At 37.3% G+C, this 25768-nt stretch overlaps 1 protein-coding gene across 10 annotated transcripts in view; it reads left to right on the forward strand.

Annotated features, from left to right (window-relative positions):
• The window catches only part of RFX3 (regulatory factor X3), a 439811-nt gene that overhangs the window by 346449 nt on the left and 67594 nt on the right, over positions 1-25768 (forward strand). For 8 of the 10 annotated variants that reach the window (XM_057305525.1, XM_057305524.1, XM_048218289.2 and 5 more), the window contains 3 exons: positions 12232-12306; positions 20867-21048; positions 24619-24738. In XM_057305525.1, the coding sequence (XP_057161508.1) occupies positions 12232-12306; positions 20867-21048; positions 24619-24738 (377 nt within the window). The remainder of the gene's footprint in view (positions 1-12231; positions 12307-20866; positions 21049-24618; positions 24739-25768) is intronic. The other 2 variants (XM_048218290.2, XM_057305527.1) reach the window with 1 other exon arrangement.

Here is a 25768-nt window from a genome sequence, read left to right on the forward strand (position 1 = left end):
CAGTGACAAAAATAAAAACAGAAACCAAAACACTTCTCCACTGATTTTGGCAGAAGCGTGTATGTCCGTTATGATCTTAGCATTTTCTGTTTTCCTGTGCCCCGTTTTCTCTAGGCCAACTTGAGCCCTCACATGAATCTCCTCAGAGAGAGTACCATGAATCTTCTGCTTCCTGTACTAAATCCTAAATTGACTGAAGGTTCTGGGACCTCATTCTCCAAGCACTTAATAAAATGGGACTTTGAGTGACTGGTGGTCTCCATCGCTTCATCTGTATTCCATTCAGCCGTCAGTCAGTTCCACTCTGCTCCACGCTTGAAGCCGATAAGATCTAGAGGCAGTAATTTTACGGTTAAGGCTGTAAGACATTCCACTCCTAGAAATCTTGATAAACTAGAAAGTTAAGACAAACAGAATGACAGGGGCCTTCAGCCTCTCCTGAGCATAACTGTTGGGTTCCCCTGAATTTCTAAAGTCAAGTATAATGAGTTATTTTAATTTTTAGCCATTTCCTAGTGAAACAGGATTTCAGAACACAGGGGTGTTGTAAACATGCCGAAAAGGGCTAGATTCTATTTCCCGTGAAATCTAGATTAGGAAGGTTTCATGATGTTTGTAAATTGTACTCAATGAATATGGAAATAAGCTACCTTCCAGGTGACCTCTTGTATAACTCTTGCTTTATCCTTGTATTTATAAGTCACATTTCCAATTAATTTACTAGTTTGGAGCTACTCTAGATTTTGAAGGAGAAACAAATCACTTGTGTTTCACTCCTGGAGACCAGGTAATCCAGATAAAAGATGAAATGGATTGGTGACAAATTAAAATACATCGTAGTCTGTGCGTTGCATACGAGTCATTATTAGACCCATACAATTTTTTATTATGCTTTTATTTTAATTCCAGTATAGTTAAGCTACAGGGCTGTATTAGTTTCAGGTGTGCAATGCTGTGATTCGCCAAGCCCATACATCACAGGCGGTGCCCTCCTGCATCCCCATCACCGGTTTCCCCCATCCCTCCCCCCCACCTCCCCTCTGTTAACCATTGTCAGCTTGTTCTCTATAGTTATGAGTCTGTTTATTGGTTTGTTTCTCTCTTTTTCCTCTTTGCTCATTTGTTTAGTTTCTTCAATTCCATATATGAGTGGAATCATGTGGTATGTGTCTTTCTGTCTGACTTACTTCGCTTAGTATTATGCTCTGTCACTCTGTGTTGTTGCAAATGGCAAGATTTCATTCCTTTTTGTCGCTGAGTAATATTCCGTGCTGTATATATACCACACCTTTCTAATCCATTCATCCATCAAAGGACACTTGGGCTGCTTTCATTATCTTGGCTATTGTAAATAATGCTGCAATAAACAGACGTGCATGTATCCCTTTGAATTAGTTCAGTTTAGGGTTTTTGGGGTTTTTTGTTTTGTTTTGTTTTGGTTTTTTTTTTTTGTATATTTGGGGTAAATACGCAGTATTGTGACTACTGCATCATAGGATGGTTAGGCCCGTAACATTTTAATACTGACTGTTCCACTGGCCCATGCCTTCTCGTTTAATGAAGGAAAACACAACACAATGCCTATGACCAACTACCAGTTTTCAAATGAGAGAAAATCTCTCCGTGTTCCCATGTTTATCAGTTCATCCTCCAAAAGCATGTGGTTTGATTACCACCTCCTCAGCATGCATAACTACAGTTGTGTTTATTGGCCACAGAATTATCTGATTTCTTTTAAAACCTAGCTATTGTGTTCGATTATAACTATTGGTACCCATAAATTTCACTGGCTAGGACTTTGGTAATCTAACTGTGGAACGTAAGAAATAATTTTGCACGTGTATTTTAAGTTTATTACTTAATAAGTTTTAGTGCCTTTTCCATCGACCTTGTAGGAAAGGAAGATGTGAGGTTTTTAATCATGCTTTGAAAATTACAAGAAAAGTGTAGTTAGATAAGAAAAAGAAAAATATGAAAATAGAAAGGAGATAAAGAGGTCAGCATTGCAGACGATATGATTGTATACCTGATAAAGTCCATAAGCATCAAATGAAAAACTATAACAAATAAGAGAACTTAGTAAAATTAATATTCAATTAAATCAGTAGCTTTTCTAGATATAAACCATAGTAGTTAGAAAATATTATGGAAGCAAAGATCTCATCTATTATAAATTTAAAATATACCATGTAGTAAAGTAACAATATTATGTGCAAGATCCAGCTGCTAAATAAAACTTTAAAGTTTCCTAAGGGACACAAAAAGAAGTTTGCATAATGGAAAAACAAGTTTCAGTATCAAACATTTTGAATCTTCTTAAATTAACTTTAATATTTCAATATGAACCCAATCAAAATACCGATAGATTTTGTTCTTTTTATAAAAAAGCCTGTTTATATAAATAAACATGCAAGAATAGTGAAGGCAATTTTGTAAAAAGAGAAATAATGGAGAGTGGAGTGGGATGTTAACAGCTCTACGATTTGATTTCAAACATATTATAAAGTTACAATAATTCAAACAATTGTTGGCACATGAATGGATCCGTATGGACCAGTGGTGGACTAAAGACCATAAGCAGGCCTAATGAGTGTAGGAGTATAGTGTATGGTAAAGGTAGTATTGTCTGTCAGTGGAGAAATGGTGGATTATTGATAAATGATGCTTGGAACAACTGGATAACTATTCAGAAAAGAAAAGTAGATTGGTTCCATCCATTAACTCCTGATACAAAAATTCATTGCACTTGGATGGAAAAATGCATTTTATCATTATCTTTCATAGTGATGAAGCATGATGTAAAATCCAGAAGCTACCAAGAATGTCTCAAAAATCAGCTACATACAGGGGAAGCATCCCCTGTGACAAAAGCCACAGTAAATAAAGGCAACAGTGAAACAACCTGGCGTAAAGCTTTGAGACATTGTATCTGAAGAACTAACTTGTTTAATGTATAGACCACTCTTATAAATCCATGAGAAAAACAGAAAAAGACCCAAAAGTGGCGAAAGTATATGAGTGAGCAGCCCCCTGAAAAGGAAATGAAAAATAAACCACAAAGAGAGACTGTTGTTCATCTCTCACACAGGTGAAGCTGGAGAAGTCAGTCAGCCTTGCCAAGGGTGTAAAGAAACCAGCCCTCTGGCTCACTGTTAAGAGGAATCTAAATTGGCACAGACAGGATTGGAGAGCGCTACGGGAATTTTTATAAAAATTGAAAATACACATATCCTTCGACCCTGGGAGTGTACTTCTAGTAATTTATCCTGCTGATGATACACTTACAAATGTGAGGTGCTGTGTGAACAGCCATATTCACTGTAGAGTTAAATAACAGGAAAATTGGGGAAAGGCTAACTGTCCATCAGCAGGGAAATAGTTAAATAAATTTTGGTGCATTTGTTCATTCAGTGGAATTCTAGACAGCCAGTCAAGAATGAGGCAGCGTGTGTATGTACACATGTATACATAGAGGAGACATACATAGATAGAGATCGAGAGAGATGGAAAGATCTCCATATTGTTAAGTGAAAAAGCAAGAGGTAGTGTGTGTGTGCTTAAATAGAAACATGCATTTGCATATGCTTATATAAGCACAAAGATCCCTAGAAGAATGCTTGAAGAAAAAAAATGTGGGGACATGTGAATACATTATTTATTTGAAAAAAAGGGGATTTATTATTTCCAGAAATCTCAAGCAAGCCCTTGATGATTATAAAGTGTATCTACCTGGTCACGTCCCCTGAATGCATGCAGCCGATACACCCCTTTCTTTACGAGCCCGGTATAAAGACTGTCAATGAGGTGTCACAGTTCGAATGAAATCTTGTACCTGGAAGAAGTCCTCCTTTATTAGACTGCGGGAAATTCAGAGAACAGAAACTGGCATTAAATTTAGTAAAGATCTTTGGATCTACTCTTATTCAGTATTTTGGAGCGAAAGTGAATGTTTTGTGTTTGTATTCGTGTACTTGGAGTCTGGACTATTTAATCACTCACGCACTCAGACCTATATTGAGCCATCAGTGTGGACCAGGCACGTGCTTCTAGGAGTATAAGGGTTTACAATGTGGGTACCGGAGCCAGTTCTGGCCTACCAGAAAGCTGCCTGATCCTCGAAGGCAAAAAAGGAAATCCACAAATAGCCTCCAGATTTCTTTAAAGTGGTTACTTTCACTTTTGTCTCTTACCACATTATTTTTTAAATCACAAATGTTAATGTGTTATACATTGATTAATTTTAGATTCTCCAAAATTTTGTTTATCTTCTGGTTATGTTGCTGAGATAAATTGCAAAATTGCTTAAAGGTAGGGTCGGACTGGGTAGGAAGAGAGTGAAAGAGAAGCAAAAATCTAATTAATACTTAGACTTCAAAATTGTTCTCTAAGAAGAGTCACCTCACACCATGGTAGGAACGAATGCCCACTGAAGGAGTAATTGCAGTCTGACCCTGACAAAGAAGAGAACTTTGAGACTATTTTACTGCAGTGTTCCTCCAACTTGAATGTGCCTTCTCTGGGGCATTGATTAAATACATCCCTGAAGCCCTCCCCCCGGGGCTTTTGATTCAGTGTGGGGAAGGGTCCAAGATTTGCATTCCTTACACGTGCCCAGGTGACTCCCGTAATGCTGATCCACGACCACACTTGGAGAAATCCTGCTTTAGTGATTATGCAGACTAAATACGAAGTGAACATGTGCTTCGTACTCAGAATAATCTGTGAAAGGCAGATTTGAAATCTTATACATTCGAAAATGTAAACTTGGCCTTAAATCCTATCACTTAATTCTAACCCAGCAGGTTCCCGAAGGGTAATTCTAGCCCTGAGTGCTTATGGAATAGATGTGTCAGAAAATAGTTTCATTGTCACGCACTGATAATGCCAGTCTTTTGGGTCCCGGTGAGGGCGGAGGGATGTGGGCTGTACAGAGTGATCAGAGAAACCAAACCAGCAGTCTTGGTTTCAATCCACCAACTTAAGTCAAATGTTCTCAGAACACATTCAATTTATGCAAGTTTTTTTATCCAAATGTGTTTTTTTTTTCCCTCATAAATATTTCAGAATAGCTTCAGGTGGTACAAAACTGCCAAAACTTCATGTTGAAAGCATAACAATTTAAATTTTTTCTCTAGATGTCATAAAATTATGTGAATGGAGAAGATTTTATATAGTTAGACATTTGCAAGACCTAAAACTTCTTTGCTCTGAATGCTTAGGCACGTAAGATTAAGATTTCATCGTTAGCTACTTTCTGGTTCAAGAGGAGACAGAAACCAAAGCTGTCTAGGAGTGTCATCTGGACATTTTTAATTTTTTTTTTTTTAAAGAATTAAAGGAACAACATGTCCTGACTCTGTCAGTGTTAAGCTTCTTTTCAGCATCGCTGTGTTTAATGGATTTACGTATTGATTTCTGTATCATCTGAACGTACAAAAAGAGCACTATCATATTCAGAGTCTTAGCTTCGGCGGGAGTGTTACCATCTGCACTGTCAGACCTCCTGGGCCCAAGAGACATCTCTCAGTAGAGTCTTAGAAGAAGGGATCCAGGGACCTGCAGGGAACGGACTTAACTTCTGAGTGCAGAGTATTCAAAGTTTTAGGGTCACAACCCACAATAAGAAATACCTTTACATTGTGGCCCTGTGCTCACACACACACACACACACACACACACACACACGCATAAGTACACATCTAGATATACACAGATAGAGGATTATGTATATACGTGTGTCATTCATATCAGGTGTCTGAAACCGGAGTTCCGCAGGATGGTATTTACGCATACGCTGTACAGGGACATCTGATTATTTTCTACTCTAGTTGATTTCACTGATTTTCTAAAAATGCCGATCAGGACCCACATAATGGATGTCATAACCCACTACTGGGTTGCACCTTCCATTCTGAAAAGCACAGCTTTGGGCAAATTGAAGAGGAGAGCGGAGCCTTAGCTTTGTTTTGTGTTCTTGTTTATTGTTTTTCTGCATCTCTAACAAGTGTCTAGAGCCACACGTTGAAAAACCCTGTGTTGGAGCAGTTACAGAGACTGCAGGTCTCTATCCAAAGTGCAGGTGTTCTTCCCTCTGATGTTCCTGGTTGGAGGGCTTCCTGTAGGAAATCCCACCCACCCACCCCGCCCGTGCTGTCATTTATACACCAGGAGGCTGTCGTTTCTAGCAGGGTAAGTGTGGTGGCCATGTGTTGATGTCGGTCATCACAGATACCTTTTCTGAACAAAAGCCACCAAGTAGAAACATTTCTGCCTTACTTGATCTCAAATGCAAACAAAATGTGAAGTCTTAAGAGTTCACGGGAGCAATTACCCCAAAGGAAATTTCCAGTCTTAAGTGTATTCTCTTGATTGGATTTCTCTAAAGAATTTACCATTCTTTCACAAAGAAAAAAAATGCTGTGTTAATTGGTGAGATTAATACAGTAACCAGTATGAACAAGAAAATATAATTAGTATACATTAAACATAACTATTTTATGATGATTAAAATGTGACTATCCACTTAAAACATTTTGTTGCCTTTAACTTGATCACTTTGAAATCATTTTCAAGTAATACTTATCAATCATATGTAGACCATTGCCTATTAGAAAGTGATTTTCTTGTTTATTGACAGTAAACCATTTTAGCAAATCTTAATTTTGCAAGCCGGTCCCCAGAAGAGAGTTTCATTTGATGTATTTGATATTTTGATTTGAAATATTCCATGATTTATATTTATGTTGTATTTGCATAAAATGAAAATGATATTGAACTTCGAGAGATAAATCTTGTATTCCAGTCTCATGTTTAATACCTGTGTAATCTGAAGAAAATCCCTCAATCCCAGAGAGCCTCAGTTTTCTAATCTGTGAAAAGGAGATAATATTGCTTGCCTTTCCGACTTCACAAAGTTGCTGTGAAGATCACAAGAGAATTAATATAAAAAAAGGCTTTATAAACCATAAAGCACTATAATATTACTTCTATTTTTAAATCACATTCTTTAACAGTTCTAACGGAAGGAAATAGTTTCTACCAAGAGACCAATTTTAATTATAGTGGTAGTTGAATATATCAATCTTGACCTTTAGTCTTTAAAATAGATTAAAAAGCCATTTCAGAGTCAAGAGAATATGCCTTGACCTATAAAGACAATGAATAAGGTGATATAATTATTCTTTTTCCTTCTGTCTTATTAGCATGTAATGGAATGACTGGTTGATACTTACATTAAGAGAGAGCCCTAATTGTCCACAATGCAATACTCTATTTGAGTCATTGTATAGGCATACATAAATGGATATAGAAATCACATGTCCAAGGGGGCCTCTCTTTTACCCCGTGTAACTCATGCAAAAGACTCTGCACCTCTTCACATTTCCCTGCATTTCAAACTGCAGTTTACCTTTTTGACATTGTCCAGTGCTCCTAAATGAACCCTGTGCTCCAGCCAGCCTTGATTACTTGTACTGCAGTACCTGGGAGCGGTAGAGATTTTACTGGCGATTTTGTAGAGGAAAAAGCTGAGGCTTTAGCATCACCCTCTCCAGAACAGTCACTCAAAGCCTCTTTGTACTTCCCTGTTCTCCCCAGTCTGCCCGTTGTTTGCGCGGGTGAGGTGAATGCTGACCTCCATCTTCCCAGATCCCCACCTCCTGTAAACCTCCCAACCCTCCAGCAGGGCACCTAAGCCTGAGAGCAACTCTGCAAAATGAGGGGTCAACTTATAATAATAAGAGGGCCATCCGTAATGTTAGGGGAACTATAAATACCAATTGTAAATAATAATGGGAAAATTATAAATAATGGGGAAAATGGGTTTTTCTTATTAGATTTTTGTCTTTAAAAGTATTTGCTGCCTTAGAAGGAGTACAGTATCGATCCCTTCTTTGAGCTTGGGAGAAGAGGATACAAACAGATATTTGCTGCACATCAGACACCGCTGACCCCTCTTCTCCTCTTCCCATCCTCCTTTCCTAAGAGCTTGGGCGGGACTTTGCTCTGAAGTCCTTTTTGGGATACTGATTCTTGGTTGGATATTGTACAAGCCTCAGGGTAACCGTGGATGGTTGGAGACTCTCCACTTGTCCTTGGTTCCCACAAGGCAGCATTAGCGTCATAGTGACTGGAAAAGAGTTTGCAGCCCGGGTTTGAGGCCACATGTTTATCATACTGTGTATCCATCCCCCATCAGATCATAGGTACCCTGTCCCCTTCAAGGTCTTCTTAGTGGGTTTGCTCTCTTTTTGTAGGAGCTCCACTGAGTTTTATTTATTTTTTTCTCCTGGATATGAAATACAACACTTCCCTGGCCTCTTCTGAATTTCTGATCCTAATTCCTTAGAAATCAGGAAAGACTTCCTTCACTGGTTCAGTCTGCCAGAGATGTATATACTTGCTATATTCTCAAAAATAATAGGGGTTTCTTCTGCCTTACAGAGACCACATTTTCTTTTTTTTCTCTTAAATCCACCATACACACACATGCACACACGCGCACACGCACACGCACACACACACACAGTCTGCCACACAAGCACTATGGTTTGCTTGTTGCCATGTGGTTGTATTTTTATCACAGTTGTGATCATGTTACTTTCTGTACCAAAAGAGAAGTAGTTGGTATAGTCTTGAACTAGCACTCCAGACTTAGTATGGGGAGTCTTTTGCCCAAGTGAAGGAAACCCACTTATACCATTCCCTGGCTTGCGGTCTTTTGAGAACTCAGCGTTTATGTGGGGAAGCTAGGGACTACACCTGTATTCATTTTAATTCTCCAGTGACTGACTAACTGGTGACAAAATCCCAAACATTTTTTTTTTTTTTAATATAGCAGCCAGTGTCCTTTTCCTCTTTCTTCACCCAAATTAAGCTTCACTGACAGTCAAACTCCCAGGGGTCCCTGCTCTCTGGTGAAGTCTCATTTCTCTGAATCATGTTCATGGTCAGTGACTCTCTCAGCGAGGTGCTCCGCGCAGTCACCATTTTTCACGTGATGCTCCGTAGTACCTTGTCGTAGGGCACACGGCAAAGAGGTCTTTGCATCTTCCTGCTACCGTGTGGGCAGAAAGAAGTCTGGCGTGCGACTGTAGGAAGTTCTCACTACCTGCGTGTTGACGCTTCGGACTCGGTCGGGCATCAATCCGGGCCGCCTCTGAGCCTCGGAGGCCACACGCGATTCCCAGGGCTGGAGAACATCTCACTTACCTCTCTTGCTCTTCTGCGCCCGAGGCCTGCCACTCCTCGAGACTGCAGCAGCCTGTCTAAACACAGTGCAAAATCCTCTCCTCGCATTGCTGAAAATACGTCTGCGGTAGGATGGAAGCAGTTTCCTGTCTTCGGCAGAGAACCACCCCCAGAGTCGATTCCCATTCTCACGGGAGCCCTACGTTAAGCTGGTGAATCTGGAGGGTTTTAAAATCGTCCCTAGTACAGTGATGAGGATCTTTTTTTATCTTCCAGAAAAGAGTGATTTTTCTAGGAAGTCATGTGGCTAGAATGTCTGGAATGGACAGCCATTTCTTACCTGGTCTTTCACACGGGGAGTTCGTTGGAGTCCCTCACCCCAGTAATCCCACTTAATGCTCTGAGAGCCTCTCTCTCCAGGCCAGACGTCTCATGTTGGGTGCAGCATCCCACCATTTGGTCTCAGAAGAGTTGCCATAGCTTCTTATCTGATTATGAAGCAATAGTCCGGGGTCACCTGAACCAGCCTAAACTCCCAAGCACCACGTATCCTAGCAGGAGATAATCGCAGAGACGATGTAGACACTCCTGGTGACTCAGTTGCAGGGTGATTATTCAGTAAGAGATACAGCCGGGCACTGAACCTTAGTTCAGAGCATTGACTTCTCAAAAAAAAATCACCTCCTGTATAATCATCATCTAAAGCTTCACTGGTTTAAGGAAGAAATGGAAAATGTTTGTCTCCCATGCCCACTTTTTAATGATAAAGAACAGCAGCCACGAATCCTTTTAGTCATAAAGACATTAAAATTGCTGATTAATAACCACACACAGACCTGGGTTTCGCCCTCACTACTGCAATGACACCACTGGTCATTTTCACCTTTCATCTCGATGTGGGAAATCACGCGGTGCAGGTCATTTTATTTTTATTTAGTAGACTGAAATCGAACCTCGAATTCTCCACACTCAAACTTGAAAGAAAACGTGGGCATCGTAGCAAATCAGACTTTTTTTTTTTTTTTTTAAGATTTTATTTATTTACTTGACAGAGAGACAGCCAATGAGAGAGGGAACACAAGCAGGGGGAGTGGGAGAGGGAGAAGCAGGCTCCCAGCAGAGGAGCCCGATGTGGGGCTCAATCCCAGAACGCCGGGATCACGCCCTGAGCCGAAGGCAGACGCTTAATGACTGTGCCACCCAGGCACCCCCTTTTTTTTTTTTAAAGAGCAAATCAGACTTTTGAGCGAATTCGTCATAGAAGTGATCTAAAGTCACGTGAGGGTGAGGCTTTGCAGCTTTTTTTTTTTCTTTTGATAGATGTGTTCTCTTTGAAAACAAGAACACTTACAGATGCCCTTTTAAGAGACGCACTACCGAGGTCCTTTATAGTTTTGAAGTTTAACATTTTAGTAAAAAAGCTTGCGTACTCATTATGCTTACATTGCTCTTTCTATAATGTGTCTTTTTTCACTAGTACGGTATTACCTTCTTTTCAGTTGATTTTCAAGTAGGATGGTAAACTACGTGACCATTCTACCTGGGAGGAAGAGTGTTTTAGAAGCCAGGTTACTTAATTTTGTGATCTAAAAGAAATTAACAGTGAAACAAATTGTATTACATCTTCTTATGAATTATTACAATCTCTATTTTAAGAATATTTTTTTCTATAATTCCTAGCCTAACATTTTTGTCAGTATTATATCTTGTTAACTCTAGGGAGGAAGAACCGGTAACTTGTGGAAATAACATAAAATAGAATTAAAGCTATTAAGTTCCCAAGTTGCTTGGAAGAAAATTGGATTTAATGCTGATATAATTGAGACTGAACATTCCGTGGATAAAGTTCCACCAGAAAGCAATTGGGAAGTTGGTGGGGGAAAAGAACTTTGCTTTGGACATTGGCATCCATGGTTTTTGTGTTGGTGGGGGGACACGGTATGTGAGCATTTCAAGGCATCGTTAGTTTCCATAGCCACTGTAAATGAGAAGTAAGTTAACTACATTTGAAAACACGAAGTATTCTTTATCACTGCTTCTACTGATAGTTGATTTGATCACATGGTAGAAATAAAAGTAATGAAATCAATTTTCTCTCTTACATAATGTGATTTTTAAATTTAACTTTAGTTAATATTGTTAATGTAACCCAGTAACCAAACAGAGCGCGTTCAGAATCTGCTTTTACAGTACATGCCCTAGCCTAGGAGCCGAGAGAGAGACATCTTTCGATATAAGGTTACCAAGAGCGCACCCCGTTTATTATTGGCACCTGCTACTTAATTAGGGTGCTGTGATTTCTCATGGTATGCGGAGATTACACGGTATAAAACTTTTCTGTGGTTGTCCTTTTCTTTGTTGACTCTGAATTATTTTCTCTTTTATGTTTCATTTCTGCTGTCATTTCTAATAGCGCTGCCTCACCACCACTTCCTAAAATATAACGCAGGGGCCATGATTACATCGTAGTGTTTGTTCATACTAATGACCATCCACTTCCAAATTTTAATACAGGGTTAAGAGAGGAATGGATAGAGTTAGTAGCTTTTGAACATTAATGAAGGGGTCCTTGTACATTTGCATTAAAATATTAATGCATGTTAAACACAAAATCTGCAGGGTAATTTTTCTTTCATGACGAAAGTAGAGCAGATATTAAATACTCTTTAGGTGGGAGACTATTTGGAAAGAGAGTGGTTACTATCCCACGCCTTGAACTCTGAAAGTCAAGACCATTTTCTCATGACTAGAAAGAATCCACCGGGGTTCCTGCTCCTCAGGCCTCCATTCTGGTCGTCATCACAGACTGTCCAAAAAAGAGGTGTACTTTTTGCGATCGGGCTTATCCTTAGCGTGCCTATTTTTATTTTATTCTCTGGGGGTGGGGCGGGAAGATGGGGGAAATACACATTGAGTTGAGAGCTGTTCATTAGCCACCATTGAAGAAGAAATTGAGCTTTAGAGAATCTATCAAAAATTCTCTGGTGAGCCTTTTATTACTATCTTGTCTTGAGCCCTTTTTTTAATGACATCTATTATCAGATTGAAATGGCGATTGAGACGCTGCAAAAGTCTGACGGTCTGTCCACTCACAGAAGCTCTCTCCTCAACAGCCATGTAAGTTGCCTCTTCTTCATGTAAACTAATCTCTTGCTTGTTCTGCATGTGTTGCTTGCTTCTAAATGCTTGTTTTATTTATTTACTTATTTATTTTGCTTCTTAACCTTCTTTTCTCAGCCCCCTATGATCTCTGTATCCCTTAATGGCTATTTTGTACAGTGGAATATCTAAAAAAAAAAAAAAAAAAAAAAAAAAAAAGGAGCCCCTGATATACTGCTTTACTAGGTTTTTGTGCTGTTTTGGTACAGATGTAACATTTCCAAGTTAATACCGAGCTGCCATTTACTTGTGAAAGTTAATTAATGGGGATTTTCAATATTTAAAGCTTTCTGGTTTGATATTAATTGACTCTGAAGCAAATGCCTGTGATCCGCATCTCTGTGTCTGAAGCAGGGAGACAGTCGTGTCTACTTGTATGACTGGTAGTATTTTCTTAAAGTGGGAAAAGATGATTAATAACAAATCCAATGGTAAACTGTCTGAAAATGATTTCTTTACCAGTAAGACTATATGAGGTGGGCAGGAAACAGCGACCTGCATGAGCTCAGTTCTTGAGACTTACAGAAAAATGAAACTGGGCCAAGAGAAGAAGTGAGACTCTTGATAAGCCATAAATTGCTAACAATTGAGGTTAAACAGGATCATTGTTACTATTTCTTGATGCTTTTAACTGTTATCAGATGCAGCCATCACAGTAACACTGGTAAGTCTGGGAAGAGCAATGACAGTTTTGTGAAAGTATAAACATTTTCAAATTTCAAAGTCAGGGGAACTGATGGAAATGCTGATTAAAAATTATTTTGTTGCCATGATTTCTGAATATATGGGAAAAAGTAAATAGAGCAATGACTTATATCTGTTTTAGACATATCTGCTAAATTAGTATCAGTGACAACACACTAAGAATTTAGAGTTTTCCCTCCCAACTGGCAATGTATTCTTAAACTGAGAGATAAGTTATTATGATTTTTAAATTCTTCCCCATATTTTGTGAGTGAAAATTCTAAAACTGAATCACCCAACTGAAAAGAAATATTGTTATTTTTTTAATAAATCTAAAACCTTTAGTTCACAGATAATGTTTTGCTGTGCTTTTTAAATAATTGACTTTTCAAAGATTTAAATTTTATATTCCAACATAAAACAACTTCCATGTGTTTTACACATTTGTTTTTAAACGAATATTGTGTGTTCTTTCCTTTTCAAGGGAAAAGTATCATGGCAAAAAAAAACAGGTTAGCCAATTTGGAGAATACCTGCAATTCTGGTGAAAATTATAGGTTGTAAATTTCAAAATAATATATATTTTGGCCTTTCTTTTTGAAACAGTTTAAGGAATGTGATTTTTTTCCCCCTGTCTGAAAATTTGTATGCAATATGTCACTCTTTTACATGCTTCATCAGTATATCACTGCTGTGTTAGCATGAGTTTGTAGTTGTGTATAAAGGCTGGTTTAATGTACACTATTAGGGTGTATGTTTTTTGGGGGTGGGTAATGACTAACTGGTGTTCATGTTTTGAAAATGGCAAGTAAAGATGTTGTTCGCTTTTAGTCAAAAATGTATAGGGAACGTAAGAGGAAAAAAAAAAAAAACACCTGAAGTTTATAGTTACCTTTTTGAACTGTGAGACTTCTAAGAAATTGTGTTTTGTTATTCAATTCATATCTCATTTTCACTTGAATTATGCCGTTTAGTAAAATATGTGATATGTTTAATTTTAACTTGAATTACCTATATTTATTAGTATTCCATGAACAATAATGTAGGTATAAGAACTTTTTTAATATATTTTTGTTGGAAAATTTTCAGACATGTTGGGGTTTCTTTGAGATTATTATTCTCTTGCAAAACTCACGAAATAATATTTAATGTTAATGAACGTGTGGCTTAAGCTATACCAACAACAAACAAATGTTTGTGACTCTGTGGCTTCCTATTTTTTATTACCTAGCACAGCACCTCCTCCATAGTGTTTTCTAATTACCAGAGACATTTCAGTATATAGAGTGGGCATGAATATTGTGACTGCGGTGATAATCTTTCTCTAGATGTCCTGATTCATTTTTATTACACCTCCGAGGTAGTTAAATTCATGTAAAGCACATTTACGGTCAAGTCCTTAGAAATACCAGTGATTCTCCAGGTGGTATAGGAACAGTAGAGGAAGGATCCATGGTGTCTCTGCTGACCAGTCAGGGTTCTCCCTGAACGCATAACAAGAATCCTGTTGTTTTTCTGTCCTTGGGAAGTTAACAGTGCTCCTCATCTTTGTTAGGTTAATCCAAATAACTGATAACCACCTGCTAAGGGCATTTTAAATTCTGTGCACTTAATTGGTGATGTTCCCTTGTAAAGAAAAATTTTAGCAGAAAAGTTTTTAAAAAATATATCCTTCATAAATGTCAGTAAACTGTAAGTTACCTTTGTCCCTCACTATACAGGACATAATAGAGATTAATTTGAGGTTTGTGGGATTATTTAAAGTGGACATGAATCCAACTTTACGATGTTACTTCCCTGACTTATCAGTTATTACAGAGGATCGATTTCATTAGGGAAAAAATTAGGAGACCTGATCAATAAGTTGTGTCCCGTATTTAGTAGTTTCAAAAGAGGCATCTTAATCATGATTTTTGAGCAGAAAGTCTATTGTCATTCTGTTTTGGAATATGGGATAAAACGGGTTTCCTATTTTCCCTTTCAACATTTGATTATTCAGAGTAATTTAGAAAATTCTTATTAGGGTCAAACCAAATAAATAATCTCCTTTCAGTAGAATCCAATATGATTGCTTTGTTTTTCACCTTTCCACACATTAGAAGATGGAGTGGGGTGGGGTGGGGTGTTGAATTTTGTGTCCCCTTTTCAGCATATCCTTAAGAGTACTTGGAACTGCTGCTCCGTTTTTATCATTATCTTGCTATCATCCTCCAGGTGGAAATGCATAGATACTCCTCAGTTTCGTACCCTATATAGTGCCCCATTCATAAACTGAGTACAGTTACACTGAGTGCCATGTTTTTTTTCTATTATTATCAATATTCACATAATGGCAATTATATCGGTAGTAACACCGTGGAGGCAACAGTGAATACATACTGACAAGTTAAAGTCCCAAGAGAGTAAGGATTTTATATGTTCTGTCCACTGATGCATCCCTGGTGCCTAGAACAGTACCTGGTACCTGATAGAGGTTTCCTAAATATTTGCTAAATGGATGAACATAGGAAAACAAGTAATAGAAGGGAACAGACCTTATCTTACCTTCAGTATTCTAAGTACCTTTGCCAATCATGTATACATTTATTTGGGGACTCATGCACGCATTGTTTTGTTATCAAGTATTCTTCCATAGGTTTGTCGATGAACGTTGTTGGCATAGAGGCCTTCTCTCTGCATACCATTTGAATAAAAGAGTATCTGATCACTCTATCATTGCCCCATGGGCAACTGTTAGTTTAAGAGTAGACAACTTTGTTTCTCTCCAAATAATCTTAATCCTTCAAACAAATAATAGCCAAGGGTGGTATCACTCATCTCCTTGTATTTTAGAATGGTACTTTCGATTTAGCTTTACAGAATTTACTCTATTAGTACAATAATTTTTATTTAAATATTTTTATTTCCAAATCTTTTGTATGTGAAGATGCAGTGGGGCTAAATGATGCAAATTGTCTGCGTAAAACAAACTAGGGTATCACGCAGACTTAAGTTTATTTTATACTCCTCAATTGTAATTAATATAAGTTGGCACTTAATGATTATTTTGTATCCAATGTGAGATATTTTAGATTGCAAATTCAAACACAGAAATATTCTTGAACTAATTGTTCCAATTTCCACATAAGGTTCTTGAACTTCTTGTGCATTTTTAAAAAATTCCTTCTAAAGTATATAAAAAACATTAGGCATTTATTTTTTATACTTTTTACAATCTAGCAAGTAGTTGTTTTATGATTTTTGCTGGTTTTGGCTACTGAAATATATTCAGCTCAAAGCAAACCCTTGTTTTATACTCACTTAACCTTGACTTTGCTGTATTGTAAATATAAGTTATGACAGAAATAAGACCTGTCAAAATGCGTATCATCGGTGAACTGAACTTAAAATGAATCCTAATGGATAATAATCCATCTGGGAAAAAAATGCCAAATGTTACATTTAGATGTTAATTGAGGAATGCAGTATGTATTTTTTTTTTAATTTGTCAATCAGTATTTCCCTTTGGGAAAAATAGGAACAGTTCATCTTCCTTAATCTACCCTGATTAATATAGATTAAATGCAAAGGTTGAAAGATGCAATTATCTTGGTTTCCACCCTTGCATGAATTTGTGTTAGTTCATTAGTAAAATAATCAAGTTTTAAAGATAAAGGTTAAAAGTTCCTAGGGTATTTTATGGGCTTTTAAAAACCATAAACGTAAACAAATATTTTATGCCATTTTATAAGAGTGAAAGAAATAATAATAATTTAGTTCCAAATTGCTAAATGTTAAGGGTATCAAATTTTAGTGTCCAAAGGGATTTTATTAAAGACAAAACCCAAGGAAACTATATCTTATAACAGGCCCTGACTTCCCTTGGGCAGCACAAGAAGTGTATGCCTTTAGGTTACACTTAACAGCCAGGTTTCTCTTTCAACAAAATTAATCCTTTCTTATACTGTGTTTCAGACTCAGATACCTGAATTACAATTTCATCACTGTGTCAGAACTTGGAGGGGAAGTAACTGGCACGTAGAACGCACATGATAATCCCCCGCTGAATCTCAGGGTCTAACCCCGTAGCCCCTAAACCGATGTCCCCTTACGCAGGGAGCTCCCAGCAGCACTGTGCATGGGTGGGAGAGTTGCCCCCAGGTTTCCTAGCTGGAGTCTCCATCCTTCAGGGCTTTCTACCTCCTCTCGACCTCCTTCTGCTCTTCCAAAGTGATCTCCAGCCTTCTGGCAAGCAATCAACGTTCTTCTCCTGCCAATAAGGGGCAGGGAACAAACTGTACCTCGGCTGCGTGGTCATAAGCAGTCATGAGTCATAGTCATCAGAACACCCACTCATACGGAGTTTTTCAAACCAACTGACGATGTAGATACATACCTATACACACATATTACAAATAAACTCAGATTTCTTAAGAACTGGCTTAGAAGTGAAGGGTCTATAAGAATGTAAAACTATATACGATAAGACAAAAAGTTTGCAAAGCAGTCAGTCCAGATTATTGGACTCACTGAGCATTTCAGAGGACCACACAGCCAATCCAGTAAAAACTGCATTTTCTTTAAACTATTCATTTGGGGCTTGAGTAATATTATCCAGGCTTCCAAGTATTTTAAGACAATTTGTATTGTCATTATCGCACTCTTTCTGTGAAAAGTTTTCTTTAAGAATGGCCTCATTAACTCTTTTATATATGTCAACATACCTTTGGACTCAAAATATTTTATGTTGAACTTCAATATTGGCACTAGTCTTCACTTTTACAAAGGGCATCTTAAGAGCACACCCTTCAAATATTTTATTATTAGATTTGCTTCTCAGTTTTTTTTATCTACAAGACAGTTTTCTTTATCATGAGAAAATAATAAACTGTCATTTTTAGATACCTGTCATTATGTTTAAGTAAATATTGCAAGAAAACTAATAAACATTTGAGGGAGTTAACGGAAATTTTCTATTTGCATCTCATTAATTAAACAAATTATTTTATTTGCTTTATATCTCATTAAAGGTATTTTGGATCAGATCCGTTTTTACTAGTTGTAAACTTTTGGTTATAAAGTTCATGTTATAAGATTATTTTCCATTTCTGAAAAAAGAATATCCTTTAAATTAACAGTTCCTATATAGATATATGTTCTGTTCATTAGCAAAGAAGGAAATGTCTTACTTTTATTTATTTTTGTTACAAAATCCTAGTAGTTTGGCTTTGACAGTATGCCTTATATGAGGAAGCAAAGATAATACATACAAACATATCTTCAGTATTTTTAACTTACGTGTGTTGCATGTTCAATACTTGTAGACGTGAACACTTGATTAGTTCAGTTGCAAAATATTGTTTTCCCAAAAATATTTAGGGTTTTTATACGTTTGCCTCTCTGAGGATTCTTTTTTGGTGTTTCCTTTAGATTCCTTCATCTCAAGAAGCTGAATTTCTCAGAGAATATTCCTTTCTATGTTTCTGTAGTCTATGTCCTATATTTCTATGTTCTTTATATATTTAGAAAACCAACGGAAGGCTTTCTCTAGTATATGCACACAGAACCAGAGCTAGCACTGCTGGGCGATATGGTTTACTAGAGCTTCCCCAGCACCATTCAAGTGAGGAAGCAATGCCTTCAGATGCCAGTCATTCAACTGAGGCACGTGAATGAAGTGTCTGGGGCAGGTTTGTACGGCCGTATTTTGTGTGTCAGCAACTGCAGTTGCCTTCGTCATCTACAGGATCTTAAAATGTATGAAGAAACGCTAGAGACATCCTGTCCCACTGTGGTAGGCAGAATACTAATCTGAGCCTTAATAACTGGATTTTCCAAGCATTGTGTCCCCTCTCTTTTATACAAAATGAATACGTGTTAGTGAACTTATTCTGTGTGTTATTTAGAATACTCAGAAATCACACGTCTCTGGAAAACGCCTTTCCTGACAGGTTACAGACGATTCATCTCTAAAGAATTCTTTTTGACCTTTACTTTTTCTGTCATTATGTAAATGAACGTTTATTTTGTGTAACCTTTTAAAAAGGGAGGGTTGTCTATGCGATAGAGGCGATGGGTATGTTTAAATGCACATACTCATATGCGTAAGTGTTCACGGAGAACTTTAAGGTCTCCCTGACCAGAATATGAACTTTATTTTTAAAAGTACTCTGCTCCGGGGGTACCTGGGTGGCTCAGTCGGTTAAGCGTCCCACTCTTGATCTCAGCTCAAGTCTTGATCTCAGGATCGTGAGTTTAAGCCCTGTGTTGGGCTCCACACCCAGTGTGGAGCCTTCTTTTAAAAAAAAAAAAGTACTCTGCCCTAACTTGTAGACTCGGTGACCATATTTTCTGAGCCAACATCAGAATGAGTTTAATGACATAAGTTTAATTAAACATAAGCATCGTGTAGGAATATTTGAAATTAAAATGTTCTGGGCAATTCAGCTGTCATAGTTAAAGGCAATAATTCAGAAAATATTTTTAATGGATTTTCTTACGAAGAGTCGGAAAGTTCAAGTTCTAAGTTTGTTCACAAATCTTAAAATATGTAAGCAACTGCTTTAATGTATTTGAGCGTCCATATTGTCTTTTTTGGAAGATGATTATAAATTCCTAGAGGACAGGAGTGAGATCACATTCACTGCTACATCACTAGGTGCCTAGCACATTGCCTGGATCATAGTTGATGTGCCAGGAATTCTTGGACTCCCATAACTTATGTTTAATTTAAATTGCATGTAAAAATATCACTTCTTTATCACACCTCTTATATATGGCATGGAAATTTTGTTGAGACAAGTAATGTGAAGTATTTGCTGCTTTATGGAAATAACAACCGGTATGCAAGTAATCAGGAAACGTGTGTTGGGAACCAGATCGGGCTCTGAGACAATCTGTGACCTTAAGAAAGTCATTTAAATCTATTTCATTTCTCCTTTTATAAAGAAATGAATGAACGAGTTAATAATATTCCTACAATTGAAATTCAGTAATGCATATCTACATTATATTTTCTAAAATTTTTTGCACTTGCTATACTTGAAAGATTATTTTTAAAAAATAGAAGACAACATCAACCTTTAAAATGTGAACCTACAGACTGAGAAAATGTTGCTTTACTAACTACCATTGTAATGTGTTTTCCAAAATTATGTAAAAACATAGCAGGGAGGTAGAAAAACTCCAATGATTATAATAAAAGATTCCTTTTAATTAAATATTTTTTTTAAAAAAAAATCAGTATCTAGTGAATTTTTTTCCTTCTGGGGAAGAAATGACTGAATTTTTTCCTTTCTGCTTGCAGAATTTGACCCACTAGATAACACCGTTGTTGTCCTGTTTGAGTAAAGTAGATAAGTAAATTAAAATTCTGTGTAAATGAATAGAAACTTAATACAAAAACTCATACAGGGCAGCCTGCTGTTCATGTGTTAAAACAAACTAACACTAAAGCCGTATTTTGTGCACGCTGCCAGGCTTGGAAACATGTCTTGTTCTGTAGCAGTTATACATTTTATTTATGACCAGTTAATGGGATTATTTGAATTCCCCAAAGAGGTGTTTGTCTACAGAATTGCAATCAATACAGGGAATATTAGTGTTCTTTACGTGTGCTTGAATGTTTGAAGGCGCGGACGCGGTCCGGGTTCATAAACTATGTTCAGCGATGTACATTTCCGAGAGTTTTCAAGGTCAAATTATACCACCAGCCTTTGAGTTACAACAGTTTACCCTATTACAAGGCTTGATGAAGATCTTCTGAGTATTTCTGCGTATTGTATTTGTAGCGGCTTGTAGATATTTTGGTAAATTATATGGTTTCTCTGTGTTTACCCTGTCTTATTTATACTAGCTCCAGTGGCTGTTGGACAATTACGAGACAGCAGAAGGAGTGAGCCTTCCCAGAAGCACGCTGTACAACCACTACCTACGACATTGTCAGGAACACAAACTGGACCCAGTCAATGCTGCTTCTTTTGGAAAACTAATAAGGTCAATTTTTATGGGATTACGAACCAGGAGATTGGGAACTAGGTTAGTATGAAAAAGTAAGATCATAAACGAATCCCTCTTTTGCAAACTAAAGCAGTTCAGTGTATCGTTTGAGCCAAAGTGCTTGATTACAGATAACGCATAAAGAAAAAAAAATAAGGAAATAGCTCAGTTTATACAGTCTCTCATGTAGAGGTCATTATTCAAGGAATATTGCCAAACCAGAACAATGCTTTGTCTTAAATGTAACTGAGCACAGCTTTGAGAAGAGTTGATTCTCAAATCATACAGAAATCAGCAAGCCAAACTGTTAGTGTAAGAGTTACACATGGTGCCTTAAACATTAATATGTATCACTATTTTCTCTTTTTAAAAATAATCAGACTAGAGATGAGTAAGTGATGTAGTCAATCGGAAACTATGTATCTCTTGACTCTTGCAAAATTACATTGAAATGTCTTTATAAATAACTTCTGTTTGAATAGAGTGAGAAATTAAAGCTGAGTTTTTCTTTTCATTTCTGGAGATCAATTAAAAATCATTTGGTGAACTTGCAAAACTGGGGAGTTTGAAGCCCTCAGTAATACCATGGTCCTATTTAACCTCTTATTAGTCTTTTTTAAACTCTTAACTGTGAAAACATACATGTATAGAAGTAAAAATATACTATACTTCCATTGTACGGAGACCAATAATGTAAAAGAGATTCTTAGTTTCTGGTTTCTTTCCTTTGGAAAGAGATATGAGTGTTTTTACTAATCAAAATATGATGAACATAATACTTGGAACTGTAGAGTTTCATTTTGGGCCTTTCTATAACTTTTACAGATTATCATAACATAAATATTTTAAGAAGCTGGGCAGAAGGATATGGATGTTTGCGATTTCCTAAATCCTACAGAAATCCATATTAAAAAGTATAAAAATAAAGATGCTACACTGTATAACGCTAGATGATATACCTGTCATTGGTTTTTAAGTCACAGTTTCCTAGTATTTAGAGAAGAGTAGTTAATATTTTTAAAAAAACAAAGAGACCCTCGGTAATTGACTTCGTTGTAAATGTATGCTAAAAAGGGGGGGGGGATGTGTCAGTTTAATGGCATTGACGAGGTCTATATGTATTCAGAGTGTGAATACTCCTTTCTGTTGCATTTCAAGTGATTGTACAGGCTTCCGGTTGCTGGAGGTTCAGTTCTCTCATAAATATATTTTCTTCTACCTATACTTGAAAAGATAGTATACTTTAAACCGAAGAATATGATTGTCTATTATGGCTAAAGGAACTAAAGCTTTCAGCCCCTTGAAAGAAGCTCTTTGTCTCTCTCATATTTTTTTTCCCCCAGAACCACAAAAATCATCACTTGGGGATCTAACTTACTATCCCCTTGCCGAGGGCTCTGTAGTTATGCACACCGTGCCGATATTTTGAGACTCTGGGCTTTATTCAACATTCTAATAGTGGTATTGTTGTTCTCCTTTTGTTGCTGAGAGGGATTTCAGTGGGTCCTATTTTGAGGCTCCATTCAAACCTTGAAACACATCTTTAAAATAGAAAAGGACAAAATTGGGGTTGTTTGGGTTTGTGAATGAGTGGAATCCATACTCTATAAGTACATATTGCAATATCGCAGCATTTCCTTTCTGATGTTCTGTTTTCCCCCCTCTGTAACAATTATGTCTCCTGTTCCTTTTAAAATTGTATGTAGTGTTTGCAATTAGAGATGGAAAGGAAAGCCTAGAAGAAGAATAAGGAGAAAAGAAACCCTATGGGGAAAGTTTAAGCAAACGCTATGTTACGAAGACAGCAGAACTCTAATGTAGAAATCACTGACAACGATGAGGGGAAAGCACCAGAGACTCGATCATGGACAGTGGTTTCGCAGTCATTTACTGCTCCTGACCCAGGGAAGGGAAAGAAAGTCAGTATTATAAATCATGAGGCAAACTAACTCAGACACTTCTTTTTTTTTTTTTGGATGAACTATATGCAGAGCTGTTACTTGTTCATCAATAAAATAATCTGGTGAATTAATTCAAACCAAAACTAGACCTTTTTCCAACGTTTTGGAGCTAAGTGAAACAATAAAATCACCGTGTTTCTGAACAAAGGCAAGTCGAAAGGTACCTTTTGTTAGAATCCATCTGCAAATTAGTTTAAGCGAAGAAAACCATGAAACATGGCTGATCTACCCAACCATCGCCCCACCAACTGAATGAAAATGCTGCTTTGTAGGAAATGGAGAAAAGACTAGACACTTTATCTATTTTGGTCTACAAGAGATACACCGTTTTACTCTGTAGCTGTCGTTGGCTACATCCCCTGGGGAACATCCCCTGCTTCCCACCCCTATTCTACTCCCTACCCTTCTCTTGTTTGTAAGGGAGAGCATTACGAATTGGTGTTTTTTTTGTTTTCGTTTTTTGTTCTATTCTGCAGTGGATTTTGGAGACAAGATCTAATTTCTGCAAGTAGAAGGCCTTAAGTTTTCATACTGTTTTATTTTCCCAAAAGTAGGTAGATATTAAATGCCCTACTTTTAAAAAAAAAAATAGCAGTATTATTTATATAATAAGATTTTAATGTCTTTGAATATATAGGCTTCATCTGATACATGTTCTTTAATTTTGGAAGTAAAATTCCATTCTATTTTTACATAAAATATTTAATCCACACTCTTCTTGCATTTCTTTTTGTAAATGAAAGAAAAAAATGGAAAAAGCAGCTGATGTCTTGCTATATATAGACTTGTGAAAAACTATTTTCCCTTTGCAAAAATTTACATATTTAAAATGTTATTTTTGCAAGAATTTGCAAATTCCATTCAGAGCAAAACTTTGTCATTTCTAATAACAAACATGGTCTTTCTCACGAACATAGGGAAATTGTGACAATTTTTATCCAGGTGGAAATTTGCCATTATAACAGAGAAATTTCCCCATGTCTGTTGTGACACATCTTTTTCAGCCCCCAAAACCGGTATGAATTCGTTAGAACGGAGACTAATAAATACGTTTCAAAATCAATAGATTAAATGCCTGCTTCCTTTTAGGTTTCTAAATAGTAAAAAGTAGACTTCACCACAACATTCTGTGTCCGTAAAGTTACCTTCATCATCTGCAGTAATAGAACTTGCAAACATGGAGAATGTATCCAAGACAGTAGAATCAAGATTTCTTTTCTTCCTTTTGTACAACCACTTTATAATAAATTCCCATCTAGCGTGCAACCCTTTCTCCTGTTAATGCATTTTTATTGGCCCGACCTTTTTTCCACCATTACCCCTTCTAAATTAAATTTCAAATACAAATTTGAAAAGAAAAGTGTAACTTACATGGACTAAGTGGGCTCTCGTACTAATATTTAAGTTCATAAGGAAAGATTTCTCGTGGGGCCCTGGGCCAGCTGATTCGGAATCTTTTTAGATTCTTCAGCTGTAGCCTCCATAAAAATATACGGGTGATCCAGAACAGCTGAATCATAAATACATAACATAAATATGCTGCTTTTACCTAATCTTTCCCAGTGTGAAGCTAGGTGGACATCTTATATGATTAATATTGATTTGACTGACTTTCTGTGTCTCTAATGTTTGTTGTTCTTTTATGAAGAGGAAACTCCAAGTACCATTACTATGGGATTCGTGTCAAGCCAGATTCCCCTCTGAATCGTCTGCAAGAAGACATGCAGTATATGGCTATGAGGCAACAGCCCATGCAACAGAAACAAAGGTAGACTCTGGAATGATCCCTGACCTGTCCAAGCTACGTATTTCCTGAGATGTGCAGTCTCCTTTTTTTCTAGAGCAAATACCCAAGTGTGCAAGAACGTGGCTATTGTCAGCACGTGCTTACTCACCATGGACAGTTCTCAAATATGATTTGGTAGAATTTCATCCACCTGTCTGTTTTCCAAGTCTTTTTAAAATTACTAATCAGACAACCATTTAGCCCCTTGTAAGTTAAATGTGACATCCCAAACTATGCAGCCAAGGAAACCCAACACAACACGTAAGGAGCAAACCCAAGCAAATGCTGCCTGGAGAAACTTGTTTCGGTGTTGGTGAGTTCCTTCCTTGCCATTGGCAACCTCCCTCAGTCACTCCTCTTGATATGGTGGGAGTACTGGCAATATGTTCAAGACTTCTTACATTTTCTTTGAATCTAACTTTCAAAGATGAAGAGTTGTAGATATTAGAGCTGTAAGAGGTCTTAAGCGTTCATGGATGGGTGGACGGATGGATGGATAGATGGACGGAATCATAGATCTTAGAATTAAAAAAATACCTCAGTCTGGTCTGGCCCCTCAGCTTTGTGACAGTCAAAGCCTTAATAGCTCTGTTTTTCAGTGAAGTCCCAGAGAGGTTAAATGATTGGCACAAGCCCACAGTGTTTTTACATAGCCAGGGCCTTGTAGTCTCATGTGGCTTAGATCACAGTTTGGAGTAAATAAAATGAAAAATCTCTTCCTTTTTACCAGTATAACTCAGCCATAATTGTAGTTATAATTTTTCTCTTCAATTGAGCATGCAGAATTAAGTAGAAGAAATGAGGCCTGTACACAGGTCGTCAGATGATCTGCCTCAATCTGCCTAATTTATTGATCTGGGATGATTAGTCAGGTCCCCTCCCCATCCATACTAGCTTAGTTGGAAGCATTAGCTCCAAGTCCCTGCCGGGGAAAGAATCTGTCACGCGGTCATCCTTCCTTTCCTTAGCGAGCACTGATGACATCTCTGCCACCTGCTAGAACCCCGTGTGC

Source organism: Ursus arctos, unplaced genomic scaffold (assembly GCF_023065955.2).
Source record: "Ursus arctos isolate Adak ecotype North America unplaced genomic scaffold, UrsArc2.0 scaffold_33, whole genome shotgun sequence".
NCBI lineage: Eukaryota > Metazoa > Chordata > Mammalia > Carnivora > Ursidae > Ursus > Ursus arctos.